This window comes from Meleagris gallopavo, chromosome 2 (genome assembly GCF_905368555.1).
Source record: "Meleagris gallopavo chromosome 2, MGAL_WU_HG_1.1, whole genome shotgun sequence".
NCBI lineage: Eukaryota > Metazoa > Chordata > Aves > Galliformes > Phasianidae > Meleagris > Meleagris gallopavo.
In genome coordinates this window covers 52,104,490-52,131,307 of record NC_139405.1, presented here as the reverse complement: position 1 = coordinate 52,131,307, position 26,818 = coordinate 52,104,490, and the positions used below count along the sequence as shown (strand labels likewise).

The window sequence follows — 26,818 nt, the reverse complement described above, 5'->3', positions numbered from 1 at the left end:
TTATCAGGAATACAAATATTACTTTTTTACATTTTTTTTTAAATAAAATCTTTCTACTTTTATTTTTCAAGAAAACGGGATAAGAAGAGGATAGTTTACTTCATGTTTTCTTTAAGAATATCTGATATTATCCACTCTGACCTTCTGTATCATACACTGCAGAGAGGAAGGGTGGGATCCTCTGCTTGTGGGCCATAAATGCTTTCATGTGCCTGGGGATATGTGAGTAGGAGGAAGGCAGATGCAAACATCACATCAGGGTGGCATAAGGGAGTTCTAAAACCATTGTATCATTGGGTAAAATTAAGGTGTGTCTAAATGCATGATCCTTGTTCATTAACCAAAAAATTCCCTAACTTTACTATAGCCCTTGTTTCTTCTCAGTAGGCCATAATTGGGACACTTGACTGATGGAATTCTCTTAGAAACTAAGAAATCTAACACTTTCTTCTTTAATGATTGATTGCTTCTAATATCCACTTCTGTTGTATGTTTATTATTTATTCATTTCTGCATTTACTCAAGATGTGATGAAGAATCCAATTAAAAGATCATAGATGTTTGTTGGGAAGTAAGGATACTCCTATTCCATTTCTACAGGTGGCAATGGTGGCTGGAACCCTACAGGCTGTGAAGTGCAAGCAGACTCCAATGAAAATGAAACGGTTTGCTTATGCAACCACCTCACACACTTTGGGGTACTCATGGTAGGCAAACTCTTATTGTTCACTAGGTTGTCCTTCCTAGAAAACATAGTGTAGTTTTTCTCATCAGTTATGATGATCAGTTAAGACAGCTATCCTCATTCATGTTTGTTTTGTGAGTTATTCCATTTGTACATGATTTTTAATTTTCATACATCATTTTCCTCCTATAAAATTTTCTTTTCATAACAAAATATCTAATGATAATGATCAAGAATAAAGTAACAAATAAAGTGAAGTGGCTAAATAAAAAAAAATAAAATTGTCTCCATAGAAGTATTCTGTATTTTGGAAAGTAATGTGCCGCAGAAGACTTTGGGCAAAAGCTTCTGAGCAAATAGCATATTATATTATCCAATTTCAAAGCCTGGGCATGGCTGGGTGAAAAAGAAGACCAGAATAAGACACTATAAAATGAAGGAACAGTACTAAATCTTCCACCAGCAAAATGGAAAAAGTAGGAAAATGTTCACAGAAAAAAAGTAGAGAAATATTTTTTTTAGAGGAAAAGGTGAGGCACTGGTTTCAGAACAAAAAGCAGAGCACTGTATTTTTAGGGAAAATGATCAGGGACAAAAAAGTGTCCTGAAGTCAGAGTAATAGCTAATGAGAATGAAAAGTCAAGGCAATGGAACACAGTAATTCCACCTCATCTCGATATTCAAGGGGCTAAATTGGAATATCTTATTTAGCAAAATTGGTAAACTCTTACTTTCTCTTTTTTAAAAAATGTATATTTGATCAGCTTTGGAGTTGCTTTGCAGTAGAGAATCACAGAATCACAGAATCACAGAATGGCCAGGGTTGGAAGGGACCTCAAGGATCATGAATCTCCAACCCTCTGCCAAAGGCAGGGCCACATCCAATACAGCCTTGAACACTTTCAGGGACGGAGCATCCACAACCTCTCTGGGCAGCCTCTCTCTGTAAAGAATTTCCCCCTGACATTCAACTTAAATCTCCCCTTCCTCAACTTTAAACCATTTCCCCTTGTCCTGCAGTTATCAACCCTTTCAAAGAGTTGATTCCCCTCCGGTTTATAGGCTCCCTTTAGGTACTGAAAGACTGCAATGAGGTCACCCCACAGCCTTCTTTTCTCCAGGCTGAACTTCCTCAGCCTGTCTTTGCAGGGGAGGTGCTCCAGTCCCCTGACCATCTTCATGGCCCTCCTCTGGGCCAGCAAGAGCTGGTACAAAACATATATACCTCCTATTTTATCAGAAGATTTGGCAAAACCTCCGGACTATGTGGCTGAGATAGGTAAAGCTTAGTATATAAGGAAGAGGGATGAGGGTATCTTCTGCCTTGGGGGCATGATTTCTCTAATATTTGGATGTCTCCAGTAATTTGTCTGTTTGATGTGTTTTTGAAAGAAAAAAAAAAACTCAACATGAAAAGGATGAATTATTTCTATCTCAGCTTAAAATTTTGTGATTTTTTTACCCTCAGTAACAGGCCAAACCTTTTTTTTTTTTTTGTCCAAAATTAGTATTCTTTGACCTGTGATTAAAAACTGCTGAAAACTTGTTGACTGCTTATCACAGCAGTGCTCCTAATGAAAATAGATGTGGTTGGTTTGTTTTTTTTTGTTGTTGTTGTTGCTGTTGTTGTTTTTTTAATTGTTGCAGTGACAAATTGGATTTCTCTGTGACAGGGAGTTACAGGCACTGACTTTTTCAGTTTTGGCTTTGCATAGCCTTCCTAACAGAGTTGCTCTCTTCACATGATGCTCAGATGTCAATGGGAAATAGTCACAAGCTTTTTATCTTTTTGCAAGCTAAATTGTGGTTTTGTTTCACTTTTCATCCCTGAAAGGGGGAGGGGGAAGGGTTTTCTTTAGAATATGCTCAATGAGTTCCTTCTCTACCCTAAATGCTTTAGTGACATTAGGAAATAAGGGAGAAGTTCTTTGAATTTGGGCTGTGTTCCAACAGATTTTTTACACAGTTTTTTCCAATTGCTTTTCCATTTCAATAATCTTATCTGACTTTAATTTAGGTATTAAATTATTTTCAAATAACTCTTTATATATATATAAACTGTTACAAGGTTGGGACAGAGTTTATGTATGACAGAAAAGCTGCATACAGCTCCTTCACTTTTTTTCTGAAGGACAGCATGTTCTGTAGCTTTCGTTTGGTTCTTTCTGCTATATGTTGCTATCTTTTTTTCTGGGGAAGACAGTTCCACTGACTGTAGAACAAATGATATTAAATGCTAATATTTGCTCACACTCAGTCCACAGTGATATAGATCCAAACATTCTCATTTTTTCTTTCCCTTAAAAAAGGAAATAACCCTGGCATTTATTCTCAGACAAGACTATGTGGCAATTATAGTTGGACAGAGAACTGGAAAAAAAAAAAATGCCCAGAATGTTCCTACTTCATTTCCAATCTTTTTTTTGAAATGTTGTCACTATTTTTCTGAGCAATTCTATATATAACTGTAGTTTTGTAGTATGTCAAAACAGGCCATAAATGCAAAGAACAGTATCTTGCCCTTGGTTTCACCCGTAGACAATTAGCTAAATTGATTCTTATGAGCTTCTAATAGCAAGAAACGATGTCAGAAACTCCCCAGAACATTGTGCATTTCATTATGAATAATTTTTAAATTACTTTTTCAATAGATATTCAACATTTGTATCTTCTTAAAGACAGTTGTGCACTAGCAATGGAAGTAAAAAAAATATTTTATATGGGAAGATTTTTTTCCACAGAAGGACATTGAAATTCCTGGTACTGATTGTAAGGAGCAGCATCAGGCTCTGTCCATCTGCTGAACAGAGCAGTTATAATTCTCACAGCACAATGTTTTCAAGAGCAGTGGGAAGGAAGTGAGAGGTGTAACAACTATAAACTAAGTATACTCGGTAAACATGAACCCTGACATCAGGGTTATACTGTTATTGCCAAAGTGTTTCTAAGTTTCACTTGACTAATTACCAAGTAAGAGTGTTGTGCTGCAGCTGACGCCTCTTCCTCCTGTCTCCCATAGGACCTTCAGGGAACCACTACAGAAATAGACCCACAGAATACCAAGATCCTCACTTTCATCACTTACATAGGCTGTGGGATATCTGCCATATTTTCAGCTGCAACTCTTCTGACATACATTGCATTTGAGTGAGTACTAGTTCCATAAAAAAAAATAATACAAATGAGGTATACCTATGTGATAAAATAAATTAGCTATATGTTTTTCTTATTATTTCTTGCATTCAAGAAATAAGGGGAAGCATTCAAAAAAAAACAAACCAAATTCTTGGCACAAATATGGAAGTAGATTTTTTTTTTTCAAGAAGCTTAAGTTCAAATTCTCTCCTGTTTTAAATGTGTTGTGTTCCTCAGGCAAGGCAACAAGGTTCTTGGGGCCCAATATATTCTCTCTCATGAGTATGATATTCTCTAGGTCCAAAATAGATCTATATTATAAAACTCACAGCCAGACTTACTGTGAGGAAAACAAAAACAAAACAGCCAGGAAGCCAAGTTATTTAGCAGTTCTAACAAAGGACTAAAGGAAATGCAAGAGTTTTGAAATAATGTGATTATATGAACAGTGAAAAGAGAAAATGAAGTCACCTCAATGCAGAGCAACCATCTTGCCATTCTACTAAAGGATAGTTTTCTGAGGGAAAAAATAGGGGGCTTCTGAGATCTTCAAAAATAGTTCTAAATATCTCTAATAAATGCATTGCTATTGCATTACCTAAGATATAGTGTTTTTGTCCAAGATGGCAGAAGTTGTCCCACAGTTCATACATTTCAATGTGTCTCAGTTACAAAAAGAGTGAAACAAAGAAGCAAACAAAAACAAACAAAAATCCCTGACAACAGCACCAGCAACAAAAGAAACCAGAGTATATTGCTCGGGACGATACCTTCCAAAAAGTAGCAGATATTAATATATGAAGTAATTAGAGTTGATCCTTTGGCCAACTGTATTTTGAAAGTTTGCTGTTAAGTTTTTTCTGTCCTTATTTTAGGTACACAACACATTGCATTATGTTTAATTTGAAGGTTTGCTAATGCAAATAAATGAGTTGATAAGATATTTTGATAATTAAGTAGCTCATTAAGGGCCCAAAAAAGTGCTGGCTTTTCCTTCAGTAGTTGGAACCAATTAATCTTATGCTTTTGTATTTCTCTCACTAGGAAGCTAAGAAGAGATTATCCTTCCAAAATCCTGATGAATTTGAGCACAGCTCTGCTCTTTCTGAACTTGACCTTCTTGCTTGATGGTTGGATTGCATCGTTTGACATAGATGGCCTCTGCATAGCTGTTGCTGCACTTCTGCACTATTTTCTTTTGGCCACCTTTACATGGATGGGACTAGAAGCTGTTCATATGTACATTGCTCTAGTGAAAGTGTTCAACACCTACATACGGAGATACATACTCAAGTTTTGCATCATTGGCTGGGGTGAGTACAGTAGATGCAGTTTTTACAGTGTGCTTTTTGAAACAATGTTTTATAACAGACCAATATCACAGATACAAAACAGAATCAAAATCAGTCTAAAATTTCCTTCCCTCACCCTGATGTGCTGGCACACATCCAGCTGAGGACTCTGTGTAACAGAGATCAGAATTCCTGTGGATAGTTCAGTGAAAACACACGGGAACTGGCAATCTCTGCCTGAGGAGAAGCAGAGAGACCAGATACACTAGTGTTTCCAAAGAGGCCAGCATTTTCCTGCCATATCAGAGATGGAAACCGTGGCACAAAATAAATTCAGATCTTCACATTGGCTTTCAAGAAGCTCTCAGTTGAGCCTGCAGTTTCTCGCCAAAAATATAAAGTGTATGGTGGAATCAGAAGCGACCAAACTTTCCTGAGCTTCAGCAGTGTTTAAACAACAGAGAAATCCTTCCTGCCCTAAGAAGTATATACACTGTAGGACTGAATTGGAAAGTGTAATACTGAAAAATAACTGTAAGACTCAAGCAGAAAGGCTTTTATTCTTCATTTTTTTTAATATCAGGAATCTGTGCTTTCTGTCTGAAAGCACATATTGTGTTTGAAATAATACAGTACAATACAAAACCATTAACCTCATGACTAGAGCACTGACCTCGGTCCAGCTGGTAATTGATGTCTTTCCATCGGCAGCTAGCATCCTTTTTGGCAACATTAGCAGAGGACATGGACTGAGTGGTAGGAAAAGCAAATTAACCTCTTCCCCCTTTGAATCTGTTTTGTCATTGCAGGAATAAGACATGTAAATAAGGCATGTCAGGAAAAGTACATTTGCTCCATGTGAGCTGTATCTCCCTCTGCACATAGTTTTCTTCCACATAGTTTTCTTATTATTTTCCCAAAATATTCTTTTTACTATATTAACAAAACAGAAATAGTCCTCTTTTTTCTTTTTTATTCTTTTTTTTTGTTGACATTGAAGTTAAGGGCATCTAATGTTTTAGAAAAGTGAAGATATTTTCAGCTGAGAGAAGCAGAAGAGAAATTATAGGTTTGATTTCATGTTCCCTGGTTCCTCATCCTTCTTAAATGACATCAGCATCTCTGGAAAGAAGTCCCTCCAAAAATATCCCAATCTCAACTCTTCTTTGATCTTACTATTTCAGTAATTTGTTAGTCTCCTCCCTTCATTATGAGAGCTTGTGTGCAAGTGCTTTGAGAGAATTACCTTGTCACATCCTAATATAGCATTTTCTAACCTAAAGAAAGGACATTTAATAGTTTTATGTAGTTTTCTGACATAGAACTACCTCGGGATACTCTTTATTAAAGCACTAGTGTTCGAAACATTGATAATTTAGCTTTGCGCAGTAATCTTGAAAGTTTAGGAGATTTGAGAGCAAACTACAATGTTCTTGTATTACAGGTTTGCCAGCTCTAGTAATAGCAATTGTTTTAGCGAGCACAAATAAAAATGCAAGTCATGTTTATGGCAAAGAATTGTACGGCAGAGATGCTACTGGGCAAGGAGACGACTTGTAAGTATTTATAATCTCTTACAATTTACATTTAGCATGGAGAAAAAAGAAAAAGCATTATCTAGATAGTTTTGGAAAAGTCACGTGTGAATAAAACAAGCAAAATGGACAGAATTGTCTCCTAAACTTTTTTAATCTGAAGTGCAAAGAATTTCAAATAATTCATTTGAAATTTGAAATTTTTAATTTGAAATTATAGCTCTGTGGAAGAGAAACCAGATGTAGACAGATTTTACTTGTAGTTAAATAAATGATGTTTTGTGCTACCTAAAAATGATTGTAATTTTTTTTACAGCTGTTGGATCAAGAATAAGGTTGTCTTTTACGTGACTTGTGCCGGATACTTTGGAATCATGTTTCTCTTGAATGTTGCCATGTTTGTAGTAGTGATGGTGCAGATCTGTGGGAGGAATGGGAAAAGAACTAATCGAACACTAAAGGAAGAGATCCTGAGGAACCTCCGTAGTGTGGTCAGCCTGACCTTCCTCTTGGGCATGACATGGGGCTTTGCCTTTTTCGCCTGGGGTCCCTTGACTCTGCCCTTCTTATACCTCTTTTCCATTTTCAATTCACTGCAAGGTAAGCTGAATTTCTTTTTCTTGTGAACAAACAATACTTGAGCTATTGTTGTTCTGGGAGACCTTACATCCAGTGATCCGTCTAGGGAATTCAGATCTAAGTTCTCTGGATCTTGCTCCGATACTGAAACATCATTAGTTTACCGTTTTGTAGAACACTTGTACCTACAACATATGGGTTGAAGGTCTTTGCTAGATCAATTAACATTTCAAGGGCTTTTAAATAAAATGCACAGTATTATAAATAGTACTATTCCTAGCTAACAGTCTGCAGTGATTTCTGCTGATAGATTCTTTATGACCTTCAACATTTCCTTTCACTGATTACAACAAATATAGGAAGTCTCTTTCCTTTATTTATTCCTGTAGGGAATTTGTAAGGCTCATAACTATTTTATTAAGCCATGAAAAGCTCATAAAGAAAAATCCAGTCCTGTGTCAATGTGGAGAGATAGCACAGAGATAAATTATATTATTTGGTTCGTCAAGGAAAATCCAGTGACTGTTGTAGGCGGTTTGTTTTTGTTTACTTTTGCTGAAGTTTTGAATATTTTACTTTTCCAGTGTGGTTAACTCTTCTGAAAAATGCTATAAATTGCAATCAATTATAGTTTACAGAATCATATTGTTGACATTTAGAAGAATTTCAGCTCAGAGCTGATTTATTCTGTACCAAATGGTGTAAGAATCTCCATCTCTGCTTACCCTACTCATTAATACAGAAGAGAACCCACAAAGGTCATTGGAGGGGTATGTGTTAAACCACACATATTAAAATGAAAAATATAATTTTATTCAGGGAAAAAGAAAAAAGGCATAACAAAAAGTAAACCCAAGGATGTCATTGGAGGAGCATGTGTTATGCCACACAAACACTGAGATAAAAAAATACATAATTTCCCAAGATCAGCAAAACAGCTTCCCTTAATGGAAGAAGTACTTAATGTAACACTGTGTGGTTTTTATCTGTTAGGGTTGAGATATATTTATTGCACTAAAAAGATTTATTGAGCTTTCGTGGAAAGAGAGTGATGTTGTCAGTTTTGGTTTGGTTCAGTTTCAACCTGAAATGCTAGGCAAAATGGCAAAAATTGTTTGAATGTGGTGTTTTTACTAAAGACTTTTTTTCCAATGGACAAAGTCTGATACTCCCCTAGGCGCATAATGAAGTATTTGCTGTAATGTGTCTGTGTCAGAAATTCAGAAAGGCCTAGAGAGATTAAAAGCATGGGAAGAACATGAAAAAAGATTAAAACTCTGAAGAGCATGCCAAGGATCAAATTCAACAAGTATTCTTTAACCAGATTTTCCACTGCAATCAATTAAGCATGTGCATGCAGAGTGCACTCAAGGTTGACCACCACTGCTTAAGTCTTTGTGGGGTAATAGCACTGACAAATGGAAAAACAGTAGGTCAGAAGATGAAACCAAAAACCCTGAGGAGTAAACACAAGAAGATGAGCGATGTGCTTTTCATGGATTGCAGTAACAAAGATGGCATAGTATACATTCATACAGGTCATAACAAGCATAGGAAAATAATAATCCTGTATCTGAAAATGCTTATTGCTTTGTCTTTAGCTTTAGGCAAAGCTAAGGAAACCAGGAAAAGAACATCTCAAATCACCAATAACTGGTGCAGCACGCATCTACCTAGAAGTAAGAGGATGAAATAGGAAAATTAAGTATTTGTATCAGGAAGCATTTTCTAGCATCCAAAAATAATTCAGTATGGAGGTCTTTCATCAGTATTAGTATGAGCTTAATTACTGAGCCTTCCATAAATATGTCTATTCTCTCTCTCATGTTTGTGAAATCTATGCTAGTGTTTCAAGCTGTACCAGAAGCCTCCATCGACCTAGTTTTCCGTGCACTGGCAGTGAAAACAGTACAGTGCTGCAACTACTGGTGTTACTGTACTTTGCTATTACATCTACATAGGAAATGATTTTTCTCTCTTTGACACTTAGAGTAAAAAATCTGGGAACATCTCTTTTTTGGCTGCTCATTTTATATATGCCTGGGCAAGCCAAATACTTTCAAGTTAGAGCCAAGCTAGAGCCAAGCCTAGGGTCTGATTTGTCTCTGGGAAACAAAACCAAAGCTGTGTTACTAAAGCACATTGTAAACTTAATGAATAATGAAATACAGAGAAAAACATTTCAGAGGCCAAGCCCAGACAGGGCAAAGGCAAAGTACTTAATGCAGTGCATTTATTTTGTAATACTCTAGACATCAGCGTTTTCTTTTTTAACCATTCAAAATGTTCCAAAAATTCACCACAATTTAATTAAATATCACTTTAATAAGTTGGTAGTAATGCAGAAGTCCTAAGAGGTACTTGGGGTACAGACAACTGCACCTCTCTGAACAAGTAAAGGCTGCTAGAGATAAGGATAATATTATGTACCAGATCTGCTTTTCCATCCTATATCCTGCCATTGCATTCTTACCAGCTGAAACTTAGTGAGCCATTAGCGTATGTTGGAGGGGGTCCAGAGGAGGGCCACGAAGATGATCAGGGGACTGGAGCACCTCCCCTGCAAAGACAGGCTGAGGGAGGTGGGCTTGTTCAGCCCAGATAAAAGGGTGCAGGGTGGCCTCACTGCAGCCTTTCAGTACCTAAAGGGAGCTTATAAACAGGAGGGTCCAAGTCTTTGAAAGGGTAGATAACAGCAGGACAAGGGGAAATGGTTTAAAGTTGAGGGAGGGAAGATTTACGTTGAAGATTGAGGGGGAAGTTCTTTACTATGAGAGTGGTAAGGTGCTGGAACCTTAAGTCTAAGGGTGCCTAGAGAGGTTGTGGATGTCCCATTCCTGGAGGTGTTCAACTCCAGGTTGGATGGGATCCTAGGCAGCCTGGTCTAGTATTAAATGTGGAGGTTGGTCACCCTGCCTGTCGTGGGAAGTATTGGAGATTCATGACCCTTGAGGTCTCTTCCAACCCGGGCCATTCTGTGATTCTGTGAACATCTTAAAGAGCAGTCTTTGAGGATGGCACTTAACTATGTTGCCTAATTGATTTATTTTTTGCATTTATTTGCCTTTAAGATATAATCATGCGGGATTTGGTAGTAACATTTGTCATCAGGTGTTCAGCCTTATGTTGGCTGGCTCCCAGGGAATAAGAATAGAATGAGAACAGACCAGGACAGGGAAGGATGGAAGATTCCACAGCTGATGCCTGAGAGTGCCAAGAGCACAAGAGATGTCCAAGTGCTATATTTAGCTCCAAAATATCTCTGTAGGATGATTAACTTGTACCTTATGCCCTACTGGATACCGATTTACCCCATGGTAGATGCCCAACTTCTGTCTTGAATGTAAATAGCTTTATTTCTTAAAAAAGTGAAAACTATGAAAATATTCTTAAATTCTTTTATTGCCGTTGCATGCACAAAACAGGTAATTTTGTTCAAAAATATATGGACACCTAATTAGTACTTACAAACATATTCTTACCATTCTCATAATCATTTCAAGTACATTCATGTGATACGTGTAAATCTAAATGCATGCTTGAGTGCCAACTTCAGGATTTCGGGTTATGAATGTATACAGCCCACAGCACTGTGGATATAGAATGGGAGGAGGTGAAATATCTTTTTGCTAACAAAACAGAGTCTGTATTTACTTTGCAGTCTGGCTCTTGCAGTCCCATTGAGTGCAAAGTTTTCATCTAGTTCAAAGACAAAATCTTTTAATGATTTCCATCTAAGCCAAAACATAATTAAAAGATCCACAGTGAGCTGGGTATGAATCAGCTGAATATGAATGTCAATTAAAGGGCTCTCATCTCTCTCTTCTGATACTCCAGACATTTGTATGGCAGCAACAGGATGGGAAAGCTTTAATTAATTCCCAAACATATTAAATGAGGCATGTGGATAGATGACAAGATTTGTCTTTGCTTGTACTTCATAGTCTTTTGTTATCAGATTTTAGACAATCTATTTATCCATTTAGAATACATGTTTTATTTGCTTTTGTTAAAGGTTTATTTATATTTGTATTCCACTGCGCAATGAAAGAAAACGTGCAAAAACAATGGAGGAGACATCTATGTTGCGGCAGATTCCGACTGGCAGACAATTCAGGTAAAAACAAGTCATGGTTCCTTGTTTTATGCAGTAGTCTGGAAAAGTCCAAGCAACCAGCTTCTATGTTGTTTTTAATATAATACCATATAAACCAGAGATGTTGAAAAATAGATTAATCATAGGATATCACTTCACCTCAAAAACAACAATTGCCAAGGGATTTTTCAAATATCACTTCATAAAAAATCGCAAAACTTTTCTTCCAGTTTTCCACTGAAGTCAACTGGTGAATTTTGTAGTGCTACACACATGGTTTTGGAAGGCCTTCTAGAGCCTTAAAAAAATAAATAAACGTCCAGACAGTCAAATTCTGTCATTCAAAAACTAATCCTAATCCTTTTTCCCTGCTAACTAAATTATGCTGACTAAATTGTTGACTATTGGATTGATGGAAGATTGATTCTAAAAAAGTCATTTGAAACTGTTCTGCCCTTCACCATGTTAATGAGAGAGAGCAGCAGAGACTCAGGAAATTCCTGTTGCAGAAATCAGGTTAGGTTCCAGAAGTGATGTTCATCTTCATCTGTGTGGAAGGAGAACACTGCTAGAGCTATCCTTTGCAGCAGCTTATTTGGGCACTTCAGAGTGTCTCCTGAACCTTTGGCCATCTTGGATGATGTTAGACTCCTGTGTCCTCCTTTGCTATATATGATTTCATAGCTTTGGACTGCACAATTCTTGCTCAGTAACTGTGATCCAATTCCACAGATAATATAAAGTGGCATGATCTCCTTGCCTGTTGAGGTAAACCAGCCCATCCTGAGTTATTGCAGTGCTCCAGCTACTTCAGTGTCCTTCCTGTCTTGATATCCATATGCTGTTTCAAAATTATAAGCAAATGCTTTGCCATCAAGAGTTCAGCTTTGCCATGTTCAGTTTTGTTTAGGAGATACATTCTCAGTGTAAACTTGTAGACTATGAAACTTTTATGCTTTCATTACAGTAAAAAAGTCTGAGTCATGATTTCAAAGAGTTAATACAAACTAGGAAAAATGAATTCATTCTGAACAGGCATCCAAATTATTTCTTAAGTTCAGTTTCCATGTGGTTCGTGTTGTAACTTCTGAACTGGAAAACACAGATAGACCGAATTACTTCCAGATTTTTATGCTGCTGTTGGGCAGCCTGTGGAGATGATAGAAATAAAAACCTGGAGGATTCAAGTATGTTTGTGATGTAATTAATGTGCTGTCATTACAGCCAGGCCATCACGTCTGGTTGGTTTTATTCTCTGTGAATCTGACAGGGTTTGCAGACAGAGCAGTGAGCTAAATGTGATCCTGCATTCTTATCTGATTGAAGTGAACTTCAGGGCATGTTATGATTAAGCAAAGAAACAAACACTGCAGCAGTCTCATTGCTAAATCAGAGAAGTAGCAACTTATACACTGTAGCAACATTTTGAGGTAAAAGCCTTCTCTGGATTTAAACCAGAGCTAAAGCAAACCACGTTAATTATATGCCTTCTGTGATTTTCACTGTAGTACATATAGTGAATTAGAATGATAACCAAGGTCACTGTGTGAAACTACTCATATCTACCTGCAAGTATATGATGCAGAAATAGTAGTTCATTTATTCTGAAGGATACTGGTATTGGGAAACATATGACAAGATTTTCATTGTCATTTTTCACCAATTTTATTAGTATTAGTTAATTCATTTAATTTCTGAAATTGCTCCAACACAACAGCCTGTAGTGTTAATGGTTCTGCCAAAATTTGATATACTATGTGACCATTATCACTCATTGTTATTAATGGTGCAATAATATGCAAAACTCTGTAACAGCAAGTACAAATTGCTTGTGTGTTATCTACTTCAGCAGATCAGCCGCTTGAACAGTAAGACTACTGTAAATGCTCCTAATGCATCTAATGCTTGAAATGTATGTAACTGAATACATTAGGCATTTAGTACAATTACTGATAGTAGTTATCTATGTTAAACTTTTCAATCATTTTCAGATTGGAGCAAGACAGCAACAAATATCATAAAGAAGAGTTCTGATAATCTTGGGAAATCCCTATCATCTAGTTCCATTGGCTCCAATTCAACATACTTGACATCCAAATCCAAATCTACAACAAATACATATTGCAAACGAAGTAGCCATACAGGTGAGTTCTTGTACTGTAACACAGTAGATCTGTGGATACTTACTTTTGTGTTAAAGGTACACTAATGACTTCTACCCAAAGATTAATGTGAGAAAAAATCACTAATTTTTATTATTGCAGTGTTTTTAATATGTGTGTTATTGTTTAATAATAATCTTAACTAAATATGCAACACAACTCACGTATAGTTCTGATCTGAGTATGTTTCAGTCTTTTTCTATAGCACTTTCCCCTTTCTGGATAAAAGAAGATAAGTTCAGTTATCCTTTTGTAAACACATAGTAACCAAAGCACATAGGGATGACGCTTGTTATCCAAGGTATCATGCAAGCTAGCAGCACAGTTGGAAATAGGAATCAAGTATTCCAAATCCAAGTCCTCAGTTGATTCACTCAGCAAAACTGCTTCCATTTGACTATAGCACATTCATGGGTAAAGAAACAAGTGGAAGCTGCTTGGAAATTAATACCGCTTTCCCAGAGTACACACAGTTTTTCCGTCCTAGAAATAGCATGCAGTATTTACTGCTTATCTATTCAGACGTCAGCAGTGTATGTAATAAAAGGTAGTATAAAAAGTATTCCACTCATGCTGTAAAAATGTGCTTATTTTAAGGACACTCTGAAGGAATACAAAAAGAGAGGAACTAGAATGATTTGCAAGTTTGTTTGCTTGTATCAAACTGTTTCAAAAAATCACCTAAATATCTGATGAAATACTATTTATCGTTTTTTGTTACTGAATTTTTTGTTAACTCATGTTGTCTTGTCGCATAGTCACATAAAATTACCACAGAATCCTCTCCTAAAATGTAGCAGAAATAAAATCTACATACATATTTAACCCAAGGGGATTTATTTTCTTGTTTTAAAATGTATGTTGTTAGCACTTTTCTAGAAATGAATTATATGAATTTACTGGAAGTCCCCAGTATCTCATTTCTGATGTTCCAGTCTTCCTTCTAGTTACATAGCATATTCTCCAGAAAGTACCTTCCTATTTTTGTTGATGATCATTTCCTGATTCAGTTAGGCACACAACAATTTTTGTCTAGAAATCTGTACTATTAACTTAATAGATATTAAGATTGCATTCCCTACCTCAGCTGTTCCTGTGGACTTGTCTGACATGACCAAGGAGGTGAACATTGTGCCCTTGCTGCTGCAAAATATCTTCAGATCTGCCAACAGAGAGTTCCCATTGGTACTCATGTAGAATCAATAAATAGGCCCTCAGCATTGCAGATAGATGTTTTCTCTTGGGCTCAGGGCTTTTAATTGGTCTGACTACCAAAGTGACTTCATCCTGGAGTTTTTGCAGCGCAGTTTTGAAGCCAGACATTAAAGCAGTTCCAGACAAGAATTAAGTTTGAAGAAACTTAGGAGCCTGATCCTTTCTTTCTTCAAAAGTAGTGAGCTTAATCCCATGCATAAATTATATCCTGAAGGATAGTTAGTACTGTAACTGTATCGTGTTTTCGTAGCTTGTGATTGTTTAGTGGATGTTAAGGGAATACCACAGTTTTCTCAATATTTTTTTAATTTCCTTATATTTTGCTTTGAACTCTGAAAATACACATTTTATTGTATTTTATTTTATATATTTCAATATTTTTTTTTTTTGAAGTTGAGTTTTTAAATACCAATATATCTTCTCAGAATTCTAAAACAATAGAAAATAAGGTTCATAGTTCTCATTTTCAGTACAGCTCAACTTCTTGGTTTGATGCCTTAGCTACATCGCAGGTAAATAGTGTAATAGCTACATGTCTTGGTAGCTCTTGTTAATATGGTTGTAATGTGCATCCTGGAACTGACACAGGCATTCATGTGTTTGTGGTATAGATAATGTCTTCTAAGGCCCTTTCCTCACCACTGGTGGAGTGTTACAGGTAAAGTGAGAACTGCTTTTGTCAGATGCATGGTTTGGACAGGGTGAAGGGCTGCCATTTGCATGATGCCCTAATTGGCACAAAGGACTTTGCTTATCAGAATCACTGCTTATTTCTCACTTTTACATCTTGCGTCACTGATGCTGAATCAAAAGATAAGCGTGCTTCAGACTCTGAGTTTCTGCACTCTGCATCGTGCATGAAGCGTTTGGAAGATGCTCTTTTAGAAAACAGACCATGTCCTGATATTAATGTTTGCATACTGTACTCTGGGGAAAGGAGATCAAGCACTGAAGAACCATACACAAAGCATATATTAAAAAGCAAAAACAAACTGATACATACCTAGAAAAAAATCTGGAGATTTAAAAAATGAATTATATTAAAAATAGGAATTATGCAGTATATCTGGTCAGAGGCCATTACAGATTTTAGAATGACTAGAAGCTACTGTTCTTTCATATCCAGCCACACAAAATGAATTGGAATGACTAAGTATGGAATTCTGGAAGTTGTACTGTAAATTGCCAGTTGAATCCAGAAAGCACATTTTGTAACACTTGAGACAGACAAAAGAAATCACTTTTGCACCATGTGGCATTGCTGTCTATGAGCCTAATGCAAACTTGTTGTAGATAGTACTTAAATACTGTATACAATGTTTCCATGGATTAGAAGTCAAAATTAGTTCTGCATAGAATTCAGTGGTACAACTCCTGTTTGCTTCTTTATTTACTTCTTTTTACTTCTTTTTAGCTCTGTTTTGAAGTCCATTCAGTTTGGAAAGAAGGAAGGAAGGAAGGAAGGAAGGAAGGAAGGAAGGAAGGAAGGAAGGAAGGAAGGAAGGAAGGAAGGAAAGGGATGGAGGAGGACAGAGGGGAAAGGGGTGTGAAGGGACGTGAAGGGAAGGGAAGGGGCATGAAGGGCAGGGGTGGGAAAGGGCAGGGCGGGAAGGGAAGGGGTGGGCAAGGGTGGTCAGGAAAGGAAAGGGAAGGGGAAAGGGAGGAGAAGGGAAAGGAAGGGAAGGGAAGGGAAGGGAAGGGAAGGGAAGGGAAGGGAAGGGAAGGGAAGGGAAGGGAAGGGAAGGGAAGGGAAGGGAAGGGGAAAGGGGGGAAATAGGGGGGGAAGGGAAGGGAAAGAAAGGAAAAAAACCAGTTCCACTGGTTTCAAAGAATTTACATAATTCCCATGCAAGCAAATTTCATAAGGAAATAGCTGTTTAACAATGTAATGATGTCCTGTGAAGGGGTGGTAGGTGGAGGGTGAAACTTTCAAGAGTTTTAAAAACTTTCTCTAAAGACTAAGATTTAAATTTTTTATCTTCGTAATAAATTACTCAATATGTAGAAAAACTCCAAAATGTAATACCATTGGCTTGTAAATACATACACTTGAGAGGCACACAGTACCCAGCAGTTCACTATTGGACATGGAGTTACTTTCTGCAGTTCATTGACTTTCTTGCGTGCTTTGAAAAAAATCATTCTGATATGCCTGAACATGCCTGTTTCTTTTTGTAATGAGTGAGGCTGTTTTGATTTCTTGCTCCGCCATCCATTTCTCTTTCATGCAATGCATTATACTGTAAAATTCCTTATGGTTTGATATCATGACTTCTTGTTTGGGGTGTTTTCTTTTCTGTTTGTTTTTTCAATTCATTTATATAGAAGACAAGTATGGTGTGAAATCTAATTTTAAATTGTGTGCTGTGTTTTTAAATGATCTTTTACTAAGGAATTTTTGAGGGTGATTTCACCTAAGTCTTCTAATCAGCCATCAAAAATTCCACTTATAGAACACATTGCTGCACAGAATCCTCCATTCTGCTATACGCTTATGATGGCCTAAGCCTTGCCTGGGTTGAGAGTTACCTCCAGCCATACTCACTACAGTGGAAGAGATAAGAAAGCTCATTAAGGCAGTGTTCTTGAGAAAATGAGTTACAGTCTCTGTTTCTCATTGCTTATTACTTGAGCTCTACCTACTGCCCATCCTCTGAATAGCAATTCTGTTAGCCTCTAAAGATTTCCCCTACCCTGCTGGAAACTGCCTTACTGGAAATTATTTATTCCTTATTTTTCTTATACTCCTCCATCGGCATGTAGCACATAAACTTTGAAAAGATGTGGATTTTCTGCATCTTTTGATCCCTATAGTTGTTCAATCTGTATTGTCCTTTTTTTTAATGGAAAATACAACTTTATTCTATGTAAATGCAGAGTGTAGTCCAGTTTTGGTTCTGGTTATCTGATTTAAGAGTAAGTCATATGTTACATTCTGCAATTATTCCTATGCACAGATAATAACTCCCACAAGTGAAATAATTAAAACCATTTAAGGTCATTTTCCAGTACTTTATTAAATGGAGATGCCATATTTTATGGACATTCCCCTCCTTCTAGTACTTTGTAAGAATCAAAAACTAAATTAACATATTAATGGGCAGTGACAGAACTTTAGGCAAAGGGATAGTGGATAATTTTGAGAGAGACCTGAGAAGCCTGATCACCAAAACAGACCCTGGAAAAGAAGTTAGAAGTAGTGCCAAGCCAAAAAAAGTTACTTGCTGGCTCCTAGGGCAGTAATTTCTTTCAGCAGTAGTGGCAATTGAAGGCATATCTATGTGGGAGTGACACACCTCTTAAAATATGAGTTTGCTTAAGAAGCCCTAACTTCTTGTTTCTTTTTCCTCTTCCTAGAGAATATTTTTGTTGACAAGCCATCTTCAAAATTTGCCCAAGAGGATGGAGAGCAGACATCAATCATCCCTGTCCACCAGGTTATTGACAAGGTCAAGGGATACTGCAATCCTCACTCTGACAACTTTTATAAAAATATCATCATGTCTGACACATTCAGTCACAGCACAAAGTTTTAACTGGACTTCTGAATTCTTCGAACTAAATGAAGCCAAAAAATCTGCCTGGAATGAAGAATACTGGATATCTTGCAATGTGACCTGCCCAGTTATTTTTTCCAGTTTATAATGTTATCTTATAAACAGATTCCACTTGTGGACCAATTTCTTCACCTTTTTCCTATTGTAGGAAAGACAATTTTCTGCCATGATATTGAGCTGTTTTACAGAGTGTGCCCACCAACATGGCACCAGGACAGTTAATCATAATCCTGTGTAAATATTTTTTTTTAAGACAGAAGAAGAGCTATAAGCCTAACTCCAAATTATACAGTCTGAACAGAAGCATATCCTGAGTCTTGGAGAAAATAGCAGACATCGTGCAGTACAGACAAGCTCTTACCTAATAGTTTACTGATGGTCTATTTCTTTTGAAAAACATGAATTTTCCCTACAGCACTTGTTAGATTCTCCTTATTCTCCTTATTGACTGTCCAATGCTGTCTGTTCTTTTTTTTTCTTTTTTTTTCTTTTTCGTTTTTTGGTAAGTGAATAAAACACTAAAGGAATTTTTTAAAAACATTTTTTTACTAAATAGACCTAATCATGCTTACCAAACTGTATGTTCTGTAAATTCAGGCTATTCTGAAAACAAATACATATAAACACTCTTACTACATAGATCTGCTGGCTGAGGAAGACCTGTAGGCTGTTAGTAAATCTTTTGCAAATTTTAAGCCTATAGATATGTATGGCAGCATACATCTACAGTGGTGCAGAACAAGATAAATCCAAAGTTTACGCAAAATCATGTTTCAATGTTTATTGATCAGCATATAGGAAAAGCAGCATCTCCCATTGCAACTTTTATTATGCAATGTTTGTTCCAGTGTGTGCAGTCTTATTTTTTGCTAAACAAAACAGAAAAAAATCTATATATAAATGCATAAACACATATTTAGATTTTTCTCCACATATACTTTTATAATATGCACCCAGTCAATATTACAAAGGAAACAATGTGTACTACAGACAATCTAAGAAAGGCAAACAGTGGTAAACTTGAATACAATTTTAATACTTTGTGATCCCACAGGTTCATTTGCCAGTCTCTCTACTTCAGATATGCTGTATGTATAGGCATCTCCATCAGATGGCTTTGCAACATTAGCATAACCTGAGTTACGTTTACCAGTAATAAATAAATGATATCATTCTTGGCACATGACACAATCAGTATCAGTATCCCTCTCCTGCCCCTGCATTGGCTGACTAGCTTGAGGTTGTTGGAGGCACAAATTTTAAACAGTGTTGAGGCAACAGGAAGGAATTTTGGCATTGCTGTACTGTGTACGTCATTACACTGATCTCATTGTATGTGCAGACAACAGACAAGAGCATAAAATGCTTACTCGTTTTAAGGTCTATATATTTGTGACATGTTAGCTTGTGAATACGTCTGCCAGAAGTACATGAAGCATGTCTCACTCCTTGCCAGGTGTTCTAAAAGTTGTTATTGCACATGTGCACTTGTCACAGAAAGAAAGGGCCAGAACTTCAAAGGTGTTCTCAATTACTGATTTCAGAGGAGAACGTCTCCTAGTGGAAATTTTCTTTCTTTCTTTTCTTTATATATATATATACACATTGGTAAAAAGTAGAATAAATAAATAAATATTCTTTTTACCAATGTGTTTTTAGGCAAATACTTAATTAGCTGCATTGGGAAAATGACCAGAAAGTCACTCTGTGAGATGTTCTGTTGCTAAGCAGGTGAATACTCAAGTGATTAGGGATGTGAATTTGTGCTTCTCTCTGCTCTTTGCACGCATCTTTGTGTGCAGAGATCTTTTAATGCTGTGACCGCACAAATGGAGTATTTTCCCTGGCTGCAAACACCTTGCAGGAGGAGTATGTCCTAACTGTATTCTGTCCAGAAACACTGCTGTTGCTACACACACCTTAACAAAACCTCAGTCTCCTAACTGCAAACACTTACTTACATGGTGGTATGAATGAAAGTCAACCTTATACACTTAACATGTAATTATTAGTAAGGATGAATGTGTCAGATATCTTTGAAAGAGGAAATTATGTAGGGAGAGATTATGTACAAGCATTTACTGAATTTATATATCATCCCACTTGCTTAACTACTGTAGGTAATAGTGTTCACATAGCAGCTTACTGTGAGATTTCTACCTGATTAAGGTGTTCAGAAGTGAAAAGAAGAAAAATAAAACATTCCTGAAAAAAAAAAAAAAGAGGAATAATAAAACATAATAGATTAGTAAAATATGATAAAAAAACAATATCCTGACTGACTGTAATCTAACTATCAGTTTAATGTACAGCTACTATTTTTTTTTTTCTGAAGTAAGATTTTCTCTTTTCTTTTACTACCATGTAGTAATCTTAAATATCTGTGTCAGTTAGATGCTCTGGAATGCTCTCAGTTCAATGTAAAGCTTCTACTTTGTAGTTGACATGCTGTAAACTCCTTTGTACATATTTATTTATTTGTGACGTTAAAAATGTCAGATATACTTAGCTCTGTTACGTCTGTTATTGTTTAGCTTCTGCTTCACCATAGAAAACGAGAGAAATAATAATTTCTTTTATTTTTTCCAAACACTTTGTGAAAAAAAATTTACTGTAGTTCTGTATGAGGAAACATCAGCATAATTTGTAATACTAGTCAGTGGAATATAGTGTAACAGTTTTAAGATGGACTAAAGTGGTAAGAAACATTTTCAAGTAAATATTCTTGATGTTAGTGTACCAAATAATTAAAGTTTTTTTTTTAGTGGTGAATGATTGAATTTTTTTCTTTTTTTTTTTTTTTTCTCAATGTTTAATGGCAAAAATTACTCAGTGGAATTCTGAAAAATAATCTTGCATTTATTAAACATGAGATAGGTACATGTCTAGCCAAAATGTTGGAAATAAATATGCAAGACTAACTCCATTTTAGAAAAGGAATGCATTCTGCAGAATATACTTTTCCTTTTTGTTAATAAATTGATGTCAGATCCAGTGAGTGATCAGAAAGTTTGGTGAGTTCATTTATTTTTGGTAGAACTTGTGTCATAGCAAGAAAGGAACATCGAGGCAAGAGACAATATGCTGTGAGAAGTAATACAAATGAATGATTGAAAACTAAGGAGTTCTTTGTATTCATATATTTCTTTCCAGATGAATTTAGTTCTTCATTATGAATAATGTGATTTAATCTGTAATCACATTTTGACTAATTGCTGTTATAATGCTGTAGTCAGCTGATCAATTAAATATGCACACTAATACATAAACATTAAATGCAACACACTAATGGCCTACCTTTAAATGTTTACACCTAAAGAACATGGAAACTCAGTGAAACGTGTCAGACCTGCTCCCTGTACTTTAATGTTGTCCCAGAAATGCACAGCATTTGATGTTTCAGTGATAGTATTTATAGAAGGCAATGAAAACAAAACACGAACATTAATATGGATGCATGGTGTGTCCGTGGGCAGCATGTCTGTGTGTGTTTGTGGACAGTGAACACCGCTCTTGGGCTCTGTGATTTGAATGGTGTGAGAGAACCCTCTGAGAGAAGAAGTCCAGGTTTTTTCAAGTGGGATTTTTGCAGATACAAAACTTGTAAGAAGTGATTTGCAGCATTTGAGGGTGGATTTATTTTTCTCCTCATTTCATCACTTTTTAAATATCAAGAACAATTTTATTTTAGTCTTCTACTGTTAACAGCTTCCTACTGTAACCCATTGAGTTATGTAAAATGCCACTTCATTTCGTTTCTTTTGAGAGGCTGATCTATATTCAGACATATCTATGTAACCACAAGGATAGCTACTGACTTACAGGACATCAGTGTCATTCATGGAGGTGCTATAAAGATTTGTTTCACATTTTTGGTATACGACGATGTATGACCATATATGGGTCAGAAAATGAGGCAAAGGTCTTAGAAGTTAAGATCAGGTAAATCAGTCATGCAAACCAGTCTGTGGAGCAGCCATAGGCACTGCTGTGTTGAAGAAGCTTTTCCCTCTGCTTAGCTAATCTTTGTCTGCTTGTTCCATATAATTTGGAGTGCTCCTGGCCCTGCCTTGGCACTCTCATCCTCAGGACATACATTCGCTGCAGTGCAAGAAAAGGAAAAAAAAAAAAAAAAAAAAAAAAAAAAAAAAAAAAAAAAAAAAAAAAAAAGCTAAGGAAAAGAAAATCAAGGAAAAGGAAAAATGGGGATGTGAAAGGAAGAGGAAAAGTGAAAAGGTAAAGGAAGTGCTGTGGGAGAGAAAGGGAGAAAGAAAAGGGAGAGGAGGAAAAGAAATAAGGGTAAAGTAAAGGAAGGGAAAAGGGGAAAGGCAAGGGGCAAGGGGTGAGGAAAAGAAGAGGAAGAGGAAGAGGAAGAGGAAGAGGAAGAGGAAGAGGAAGAGGAAGAGGAAGAGGAAGAGGAAGAGGAAGAGGAAGAGGAAGAGGAAGAGGAAGAGGAAGAGGGAGGCTATCACAGCCTGCTTTGTGTTTTCTCATGCTTTTCACATCGTTTCTTGTCCTCTCCCCAGGATGTGTTAGTTACCTTGACCAGTGATGGATGTAGGCTAATGGAGAAGATGGGACACACTACCATGGTTTTATGTGCACTTGTAAATCAAAGTGAATATATTTTCATTCTTCAGGATTAAGCTGAAGATCTGCCATGGTTCTTCAAGGCAGCAGCTCCAAGCTTGGAGGCTGATATAACAACAGTATCTCAGTAATTCAGGAATACCTTAATACCCCCCATGATAAGAAATCAGCCTGATAAGCTCCAAGCATCACATCTGAAATAGCTAAACAAATTTCTTGGAAACCTTTTATTGAAAGACAGCCTTTTCTCAGGTACATCTCCTTCCTCAAATCTACTGCTGCCATTGTTCTTTCATTAATCCCACATTCGTTATTCAAGTGCATTTTGTGGTGGTGTCCATACAGACTGTATAACCAGTGCTGTCTGAAAGCAGTTTTAATTATACAGTTTTCACAAGAAGTGTTGGTTGACATACTTACCCCACAAAATCAATGCCACCTTCAATCTTCAGCATGGATCAGTCAGCCACAGACTCCAGGCTATACCACTAAACTGGGCACTTAGTATACAGATTATTCTAGTAAGAGTTCTGAAAAACACAGCTTCAGCTAGAAAAGAATTCTGAAAATCCGTATGCAAGGAGTAGGAAGAAAATGAGCAAATGCTTTTAACTTTACTCAGACGTGTCCCTCCACTGCCATTTCTTTTTCCCTTTTGACATCTCACAGAGGAGGAAGAAGAGGACTGTGGCTGAGCAGTGCAGCTCACGGTCACTGGGGCTCTCACTGTCCCTGTCATGCTGCATTTCAGATCCAAGTGTAGAAAATGCAATAACATTATGTATTTTTTGAATTCCAGTCTGTTTTTTCTTTCCACTTGCCTGGCACGACTGCACAGGTTTTTCCAGCAGAGGGCAGTAGCATATTACTGGTAGTAATGTTAAAATCGAGCAAAACATTCAAGAGTCTTCTCATGTAAGGACAGGCACAGAGATATGTGGGAGAGTTCATATCAGGTTTGTCTATTATTTAGTAATCTGTTGCATCAGTGGATAAAGCAAACGCTCTGCACTCGGGGAAGTGAGGGGAGAGAGCTGTCTGCCTGCATTTGGTCATATTTAGTAGAAAGAGTAATATGGAATGTCTCTATTTTCTTTTGCTGGTTGCTACATTTTCTACTTTTTTGCTCTGAAGGGTTGTAATGGAAATAGCAACTGCTGCACTGCTGTCAGCTGAGCAAACAGAGCAGCTCTCCATTTCAAGCTTGCACATTAGTTTGTTCCATCACTGAGCAAATGATTTGATCTGATGGGATGCCATCCTGTGACTCAGAAATTCACTGTAGGATAATCGTCCAGGGAGGAAAATAACAGCAGAGCTGTACTGACCGTGGCATGCAGGCCCATACCTTCCTACTGCATTTTTCCCTCGATAACATCACAACAGATCTGCACCCAGCAGGACCCTCTGCTCCACATACTTTTTCCTTGTGTCACATGTGAGCAGTGCAGGTACACTGCTGACCCTTTGACTGCTCTGTCATGGGGCAGGATTGACCAGAAAGCTGCATAATGGGCAAATGGCACCTTGTTGAGATTAAAATGTCTCATCAGTAATTCTGGCAAGAACTGCAAAGGAAAAAAAATCTGAAACAGTTTATGAATCACCTCATACATCCACCATGCTTGTTCTGGGACTCCAGCTGCACTCGCACGTCTCTTTCCAAGTGTGTACCAGTTTTTCTCTGGCACCAAGCTAAGGGCAGGTGGTGGTTTGGGGCAGGTGGGGCAGGTCCAGTAGGAAAGAGAGGTGGGAAGAAGGCCCAGGAACAAACCTGCGCTTGTACAGAGAGGGGCAGAAGACTGGCATGATGGATGTTGTGACACCACCACTGCTCTGAAACATTTGTGGTGTTACCGTTGTACACATACAGAGTCAGGGCACAGCTGCATTGCCAGCACAAACCCTCTTGGTGACATTACACAGGTATGGCTGTGCACATGAAAGGAGCCAGGATGAGTCCCCAGCCACTTCTCTGATCCATACAATGAACGCCACTTCCCAGGAGAGATGACATGCCGATATGCTTCTCATTCTTGCTTGGAATGACTCACTGCTCATATCTAGTCATTTCTAGAAATATTCAAGGGTGAGTTGGGCGTTATGCAGGTGCTGACAACACTACTCAGAACACAGAGCTGCCACCAGGTTAAAACAGTCTAATGTTCTCCAAAAGTTGTTCAAGGAAGGATTGTGACCATGGGAAAGCCAGCACTTGAAAAGCTTTGCAGGAGCACCAGAGGACAAGGACTGAAATACTATGATTTCCTAAGCAGAAAGCAACTCAAGGAGCACTCAGGGGAGTTTTGTGCATGTTTGCAACAGCACAGTGTGGGTCATATCCAGGTTGACCTCTCCAAGTAAGGCAGCTTGGGGGCAATGCAGCTTCAACTGCTAAGCTGGACCTGTATCCATGGATGTCTTCTTCTGTAACCTAGAGATGGTGGTGACTGTGCAACAAGAGCCAAAGCAAACACTCTTGCAAGCTGGAGGGATGTATTTTGAGCCAGAGCTAAAATAGGATTTAAGCATGCTAAGCCTTAAAATAGTGATCCAAACCAGCCCTCACCCCCTGCACTGGTTAGGTGTCATCTCCTGCATGAGATAAGGAACTTACATGAACTTTATCTGCACCACACTGAAAGGAGCTGAGGTCAAGTCTGCCAGTTCTTAGCAGGTGTCTCTAAAGATTACCTTGTGGAGGTATACACTCCAGGTCTTTTCACCAGCATCAGATAAAAGCATGGTGAAGTGGGTCTCTGTCATGGTGCTTCTGATGTGGCTGAGCAGGAGGAGAAAAGCTGAATGCACATTTCATTGCAGAAAAGATCAACCCAAAAAAGATTAGCACAGGCAGAAGAAGCCTGTCCCTGTGAGTGTGACAGTCATATACTGTTGCTGGGTAACAGATGGATAACTTTAACTCATCCTGTTCTCTTACTCTTGCTTATTTTTAACTCTTCCCAAAGAGTCTTTCTCACTTAGCCTATTCTTTTACCCAGAAAACTCTGGGTAAACTCTGGGAAAAATCTGTACTCTGGTTCAGCAAGTAAGCAATCCTCTGACTGTGTTTTATCCTACCATATGCTTTCTACATTCAAGGAAAGTGATCTTCTCATTGTGATCAGACTGGACACCGACTGCAGAATAGCATAAGAATCAAATATAAATTGCCCCAGGAGAAGCTTTTGTCCTAGTGAAGCACCAGAAGACTTTCAGGACAGAGGGGACTCTCCATTGCTGTAAGTGTCTAAGAACAGGTTGAACCGGGGCTTTCTGAACCCACTCATGTGATGTCATCTGCAACAGTGAAAGCAATATCAAGTAACACAGAGAGACAGCATCCTGCCTTCTGATCCTCTAATTTCAAGAAACTATTTTTATTAATGTACTACAGCCCTGCCCTTAGCAAGGTGTTGCAAATGGGTGGGCTTTAAGGTACCTTCCAACCCAAGCCATTCTGTGATTCCATGATACTATGATTTGAAACACAGATGGGATTTAAAACATTGCCTGGATGTAGAGGAGTCAGTCACAGGTGCTGTTGCCACCACCAGCTCTCAGCCCTGGTCCCTCTTAAATGTAGAATGCAAACCTCTAGGTTAGACATACATACTGCTGGGTTGATTTTGACATAGATCAAAACTGTGCTGGAGGTTCACAAATTTGTTTCCCTCTTCAGCCTTTGTGCAAAACTCACACAGTTGTGTGAGATGCTGCTGTGAGCACAATGGCCTGCATCTCCCCCGAATCTGCCAGCAGAAGGTGACAGGCCTAAATCTCCCACTGAGAAGAAACCTACACATTACTGAAGGTGCTGCAAAAGACATTTCAGTGTTTTCTTCAGTAAAGCTGAAAAAAGAAGGTGAGAAAGAAGCTTTGGGGATAATGTTAAAGTGAAGAAGTTTGACTTGAAGTGTTGACATTTGTCAGGGACAGTTAGGATTTGCTCTACTAATGGACGGGAATGCA

The 26,818-nt window shown here is 37.6% G+C and overlaps 1 protein-coding gene across 3 annotated transcripts in view; it reads left to right on the top strand.

Annotated features, from left to right (window-relative positions):
- ADGRG6 (adhesion G protein-coupled receptor G6) overlaps positions 1–21,028 on the top strand; it is a 108,766-nt gene extending 87,738 nt beyond the window's left edge. For all 3 annotated transcript variants that reach the window (XM_085217165.1, XM_085217164.1, XM_085217166.1), the window contains 8 exons: positions 601–707; positions 3,705–3,832; positions 4,865–5,133; positions 6,557–6,668; positions 6,964–7,247; positions 11,242–11,343; positions 13,314–13,466; positions 18,057–21,028. In XM_085217165.1, coding sequence (XP_085073291.1) covers positions 601–707; positions 3,705–3,832; positions 4,865–5,133; positions 6,557–6,668; positions 6,964–7,247; positions 11,242–11,343; positions 13,314–13,466; positions 18,057–18,235 — 1,334 coding nt within the window. In that variant the 3' untranslated portion in view covers positions 18,236–21,028. The remainder of the gene's footprint in view (positions 1–600; positions 708–3,704; positions 3,833–4,864; positions 5,134–6,556; positions 6,669–6,963; positions 7,248–11,241; positions 11,344–13,313; positions 13,467–18,056) is intronic.
- Positions 21,029–26,818: the final 5,790 nt, after the last annotated feature.